The following is a 6,727-nucleotide window of genomic DNA, read 5'->3' as shown; positions in this document are numbered from 1 at the left end:
CAATAAGGTCTTATATTCAGCAATAAGGTCTTATATTCAGTAATAAGGTCTTATATTCGGTAATAAGGTCTTATATTCGGTAATAAGGTCTTATATTCAGTAATAAGGTCTTACATTCGGTAATAAGGTCTTATATTCAGTAATAAGGTGTTGTGTGAAACCAGCAGACAACTCTTTCCCATTTCCCAAACAATCAATATAAGAATTTGCATATATGAAGATTTGGGATTGTTACCGTACCGACAGAAATGCAGGAAAGCCGCCTTCAGCAGTTTGGTTTTGTCCTCCTGAGCTACCGGCTCAGATCTGGTTGGAGTCTCCATGGCTGAAACCTTCAAAAACACAAGAATCTACATTACAATGTGAGTGCTTCTTTTAAGTTTCTGTTGTCCTTACTGGATTTCCAATTTGTGACTTAACAGTAATAATAAAGACAAGTATTAAGTGATTGTATGTTAAACGAGCTCAAGTAACAGCTGTTATATATTCTAACAGTTATTTTAACTTTTGAGGGTCTTTTACATGCTGTCTCAGTAGCGGTTAGCCGAATTAGCTGTTAGCTAAACCAACGTTAGCTTTCAGGTGGAGGCAAACAGACTTTCTTTAACTCTCATGTTGTCCTCAGGTTGTCATCATGCTGTCCTTGGGTCAAATTGTCCCGTTGTCCTATATCAATGTTCTTTTTAATTCCCCAAAATAACATGATTGATTCCACCCAACGCTCTTTGCCAAGTACAAATCTCTACTTTCATTAATTTTGGGGCGTCTTATTCGATTTTATAGCATTTGGAAAACAAAGTGAAGTGTTTTTGAAATAGTATTGAGTAAAAGTTGACATATTCCAGTCTGTGATTATCATCAACATCCATTCCTTTAATTTTAGTCTCAATAATTCATAATTTCTGCTTTTCTAACTCAAAAATTAGGTATAATTTCCTAAAATTTCGGTTTGTCAACGATAAATTCCAAAAATAACTGTAAAACTAAAGTTAATAAGTTAGTGTTACGTAGTGTTAAACGTTCAAAAAAGTGACAAACACTGAAAAATGTGTTGCAAAAAGGGACAAGAACGTTAGAAAAGATTTGAAACGTTGATTAAAAAGCGTCAACAAAAGAGTTTACATTCAATTTTGACGGGAAGACAACACGAGGGTTAACTGTCTTTAGGAACAGATGGTGCAGTTTCCCAAATCCTTGTTCATCGAGATTTCATCTGCACATATATTATTATATATCCAATACCAATCATGTGCTTCTTTTAAGTTCCCGTTGTCCTAACTGGATTTCAACGTTGTGGCCGAAGTCTTCCTGGAGTCAGGTATAGAGCTAGATCCGAAGATTTGGATAGCAGATTGTTGGGTAGGTTTTTGTATTTTCAGTTTTGGGATTTGAAATCTTTTTATGGGGGGTTTTAACGCTGTAAACGTTTACTTATACCCTTATTTACTTGATCCTTCCTTTAATATTTGTCTAAATAATTCATAATTCCTGCTTTTTTAACTGAAGTTTTAGGTACAATTTCCTAAAAAGGAAGTTAATTGACCATGGATTTCAAAATGAAGTGTAAAACTATATAAGTTGGTGAACATGTAAGTCAGTGAAGCACCGAACTGCTCGGGAGTTTAAGGAACAGCTGACTGTTTCCTGCAACAACAAAGCAGTCGCTCCGTCTCTTTCTTTCTCTTTCTCTCCCAGAAATGAAGCTGCTTTCAAGTGCGGTCGGAAATGTCTAAATCTATAAAAACGATCTGATGGAAAACAGTAAATGTGAAGAAAAAAAAAGTCTACTTGTGCTACATTGGGGGGTTAAAATACAACAGGACATCACAACTCTGCCTTGAGTCCTGAGTCCTGACCCATAGATCTGCAAGGGGGGGGCCCTTGCAGATCTTTGCATAAATCAATACTGTTCTTCTTCGTTGGTGTTGAGCCTTATCCCCTCACAGCCAGTTTGAGTTTTACCTCCGGAGCCAGCGAGGAGCACAGCGAGTCCTCCATGGTCTCCGGCAGGATGGAGGCGCTCTCCCGGGCCACCACCGCCACCAGGCCGCTGTTTAGGGAGAAAAACACCGGCAGGTCGGCGCAGCAGCCTCCTCCGCGTACACCGTCACCTGGAGACGGACAGACGGGTGGAGAGGGAAACGATTCAGAGACTGTTGGCTCATCACGTGGCTTGCATTCATCATGGCTTTCTACAACGGGTGCGTGTGATTTTACACGTTTTTTTTCCAATTATTTTAACATTTTAAACACTGGGGTGTTGTCAAGAGAGTGAAATACTCTTGATGAAGCGCCTAAAAAGTTCAGTAAATGGTGAGGATGGAGCAGGAGCTTAGTGCGTGATGGTGCTTTTTCCAAGTCTGTGATATACATGGAAGAATTGTTGGATGTGCAAACTTGTACCAAAAAAAAAAAAAAAAAGGTACAAAGTAAAGGATGAAACTATGATTTCAGGCTCTAAAATCATGGTAGCAGCTGTTGCCATGGTCCCGCTACACATTCTGCGGTTCCCTGCTACATCCTGCTACGTCCTGCTACGTCCTGCTGTGCCCTGCTACGTCCTGCCACGTCCTGCCACGTCCTGCTACGTCCTGCCACGTCCTGCTACGTCCTGCTACGTCCTGCCACGTCCTGCTACGTCCTGCTGTGCCCTGCTACGTCCTGCTACGTCCTGCTGTGCCCTGCTACGTCCTGCAACGTCCTGCAACGTCCTGCTGTGCCCTGCTACGTCCTGCAACGTCCTGCTGTGCCCTGCTACGTCCTGCTACGTCCTGCTGTGTCCTGCTACGTCCTGCTGTGTCCTGCTGTGTCCTGCTGTGTCCTGCTACATCCTGCTACATCCTGCTGTGTCCTGCTACGTCCTGCTACGTCCTGCTGTGTCCTGCTACATCCTGCTACATCCTGCTACGTCCTGCAACGTCCTGCAACGTCCTGCAACGTCCTGCTACGTCCTGCTGTGCCTTGTAATGCCGCACAGTGCCCTGCTACGCCATGAAGTACTACAATCTACTATTTTTTGGGACTGTTATTGCCACTCTTCATTCTAATCCCAACCGGTCGTCAGACACCGCCTACCAAGAGCCTGGGTCTGGGTCCTGGGTCTGGGTCTGTCCCAGGTTTCTGCCTAAAAGAAGTTTTTCCTCGCCACTGTGGTCCTGTTGCTTGCTCTGGAGGAAACTACTAGACCTGTTGGGTCCTTGTAAATTCTGGACTGTGGTCTAGACCTACTCTATCTGTAAAGGGTCTCGAGATATCTCTTGTTATGAATTGATACTATAAATAAAATTGAAATTGAACTGATTTCATCACTCTCCATTCTATATAAAAAAAAAATAATGTGTTCATCTGAAGCCAAGGATGAAGTCGGAGAGCATTTTAACTCTAGCAAGCCAAAGTGGATTTTCTCACCCGGTGAGTTGAAGCTGATTCTCTCGTCGGGCAGGGCCCCCCTGCTGGTTCCCGTGGAGCAGGCGAACACCGTCTCCTGGTTGTACAGGAAGGCGGAGGAGCCGGGGGAGCGTGGCAACACCAGCCGTGTGGCCTGCAGCGCCTCCACACTCTGGAAAAACAACAAAAAAACTAAAATAAAGCTTAACCCTGGTGTTGTCTCATTTTATATCCAGAGGGGATTGTTCATTCAAGCGGTGGCACCTAGGCTGCACCACCCTGGCCTCCAGCACCCCCCTGGCCCCCAGCACCACCCTGGCCCCCAGCACCACCCTGGCCCCCAGCACCACCGTGGCCCCCAGCACCCCCCTGGCCTCCTGCACCACCCTGGCCTCCTGCACCACCCTGGCCTCCAAAGCCACTCCACTTTTTGCCACTGCTGGATTGTTTTTTCGGACTGACTTAAAAAAAGACAAAACAGGACCTGACTGGAGGACCACGATTAAATAAGCATTTGGATCAATTGAAAATGTCTCACTGACATTGAAATTCTGACGTATTTTACGTATTTTTCCCAATGGGTAATTTTTCGTGATTTAAGGTCCTTTAGCGCTGCGCACTCCTGACTTTGTGTTTCTATCCTTAGTGATTTTAAACTAGGGTTGGGCAATATATCGATATCGTGATATGAGACTAGATGTCGTCTTAGATTTTGGATATCTTAATATATAATATGGTGTTTTCTTTTCCTGGTTTTAAAGGCCGCATTACAGTAAAGTGATGTAATTTTGTGAATTTACCAGACTGTTCTAGTTGCTCTATTATTTACCTTTACCCACTAAGTCATTACATCATTTCTGGGGAATATTTTCCGAGGTATTTGGTCAAGAATATCGTGATATTTGATTATCGCCCGGCCCTACGTCCTTCATTCATCATTTTATGCCCTTTAAGACAACAAAAAGGAGTTTAATTTTTTTAATTCCTGTGAAAACTTTCTGCAGGCCATTACCAGAAAAATCCAGATTACATTTTTTCTTCTATATTTCTATATTTTTTATTCTGAAAGTCAACGGCAGAAACATGTTTTGTTTCGATAGTCAACGCTACAATATCAACATTGAGGATTTTGGTCAAGAATATCGTGATATTTGATTATCACCCAGCCCTGTGTCCTTCATTCATAATTTTTATGCCCTTTAAGACAACAAAAGGAGCTTTATTATTTTAATTCCTGTGAAAACTTTCTGCTGACCATTCCCAGAAAAATCCAGATTATATTTTTTACTCGGAAAGTCAACGGCAGAAACATGTTTTGTCTCGATAGTCAACGCTACAACCTCGACATCGAGGATTTTGGTCAAGAATATCGTGATATTTGATTTTTGCCCAGCCGTACGTCCACATAATCATTTTATGCCCTTTAAGACAACAAAAGGAGCTTTATTGTTTTAATTCCTGTGAAAACTTTCTGCTGATCATTCCCAGAAAAATCCATATTTCTTTTTTTTTTTACTCTGAAAGTCATTTTCCCAACTCACTTTTTAACGGCAGAAACATGTTTTGTTTCGATAGTCAACGCTACAACATCGACATAGAGGTATTTGGTCAAGAATATCTTGATTTTTGATTATCACCCAGCCCTGTGTCCTTCATTCATCATTTTTATGCCCTTTAAGACAACAAAAAGGAGTTTTATTTTTTTAATTCCTGTGAAAACTTTCTGCTGACCATTCCCACAAAAATCCAGATTATATTTATTTCTTGTGCCTTTCTCTGAAAGTCATTTTCCCAACTCACTTTTCAACGGCAGAAACATGTCGACATCGAGGTATTTGGTCAAGAATATCGTGATATTTGACATTCTCTATATATCGCCCACCCCTATGTTAAACATCGGCCTACGTAGTTCTAATGTGCAGTGTTTTAAAATGTTTTAATCCTAATCTGCAGAATCCGGATCAGACCTGACCTGGAACGGAGGGTTGTACTTGGTGACCTCCACGGTGAAGTGGTCCGAGATGGCGGCTCCGGTGTCCTGCAGCGAGACCAGGCAGAAGTAGGCCAGGCAGGGGGTGTCTGACGGGTGCCAGGCTGCAGCCAAAACCACCAGACCGGCTCTAAAAACACACAGCACAGAATCCAGATCAGTTCGGCCTCAGAAAGACTAAAAAAAGTACTTTATATCAGCACCCAGAAATCCTTTAAGACAGTAATGTTGAAAATTAAAAAAACTGGGATCAGTGTTGTAATGTTACAAAGTACAAATACTTTGTTTCTGTACTTAAGTAGAATTTTCAAGTATGTGTACTTTTACTTGGTATTTATATTTCTGAATAATGTCACGTAGGAATAAACAAAAATAAAAAAAAAAATCGGTTTCTGTTTTTTCTCTTTGTTCACGCCAGACTTTGAATTTGAAGTTAAAGAAGCTGTGGTAACCCTGAATATTATGTTTTACTAGAAGGAAGCCACATTCAAGTTCACCCCCCCCCCCAACCCCCCTCCTTCCACACAGTTGCTAGTAACCAAGGAGGACACGGAGGATTATAAATACATGAGGGACTCTTCATAAGAGGTCATTATGTTCCCTTGAGTTTCTGTGCGGGAAAGTTGTCGGACGATAATCTCCTACTAAGGGGGAACTCTTTAGTACACAAGTACACGACAAGTACACAACAAGTACACAACAAGTACACAACAAGTACACGACAAGTACACGACAAGTACACGACTTGCTCACACAGACCATTTCTTTCTGGATCCAAAGATCCTCCCTTCAGTGACAGATTATATCTGATTATTAATTTTAATTTTAAATCTCAAGCTTCCATGCGTCTCTTTGCATGAAGAAATTACGTTCCTGATTAAAAATTCTGGCCTTGATTAAAAGAGATAATACAGTTAGAGAGGATTAATATAAGGTGCAGGTAGGTAGATTGTTAAATTTGGAAATCCACAGAATCTTAAAATACGGCAGAGGCAAATTAAGACCTTTTTGATCTGAAGGTGTAAAGCAAGCAGGAAGTCACTCATGTGAATACGAACACACTCACTGGCTGAGCTTCATATCCAGGTAGGTCACATTCGCTCCCTCCTTCAGCTCCTCGTAGTTGCTTTCTGATCCCTGGCAGGAGACAAAAGTAGAGAAAACTTCACCTATGAGCATGAAAGACATTCACAGTGTTGAAACCGTGAATGTTATAAAGAGAATGTGGATCAATATATCCGGGATAGATGCTAGAAGTTAACTGTGGATTTGATTTAAAGGTCCCATGACATGGTGCTCTTTGGATGCTTTTATATAGACCTTAGTGGTCCCTAATACTGTATCTGAAGT

General features: G+C 41.7%; 1 protein-coding gene across 1 annotated transcript in view; it reads right to left on the bottom strand.

Annotated features, from left to right (window-relative positions):
* LOC117952044 (nuclear pore complex protein Nup133-like) overlaps window positions 1-6,727 on the bottom strand; it is a 9,290-nt gene that overhangs the window by 298 nt on the left and 2,265 nt on the right. The window contains exons 3-7 of the mRNA XM_034884108.1: window positions 6,444-6,514; window positions 5,360-5,507; window positions 3,409-3,559; window positions 1,963-2,111; window positions 192-332 (exon numbers count right to left, since the gene is read on the bottom strand). Of these exons, the coding sequence (XP_034739999.1) occupies window positions 192-332; window positions 1,963-2,111; window positions 3,409-3,559; window positions 5,360-5,507; window positions 6,444-6,514 (660 nt within the window). The remainder of the gene's footprint in view (window positions 1-191; window positions 333-1,962; window positions 2,112-3,408; window positions 3,560-5,359; window positions 5,508-6,443; window positions 6,515-6,727) is intronic.

This window comes from Etheostoma cragini, chromosome 2 (genome assembly GCF_013103735.1).
Source record: "Etheostoma cragini isolate CJK2018 chromosome 2, CSU_Ecrag_1.0, whole genome shotgun sequence".
Taxonomy (NCBI): domain Eukaryota; kingdom Metazoa; phylum Chordata; class Actinopteri; order Perciformes; family Percidae; genus Etheostoma; species Etheostoma cragini.
Note: the sequence above shows the minus strand (reverse complement) of the source record. Positions and strands in the feature narration are given on the sequence as shown.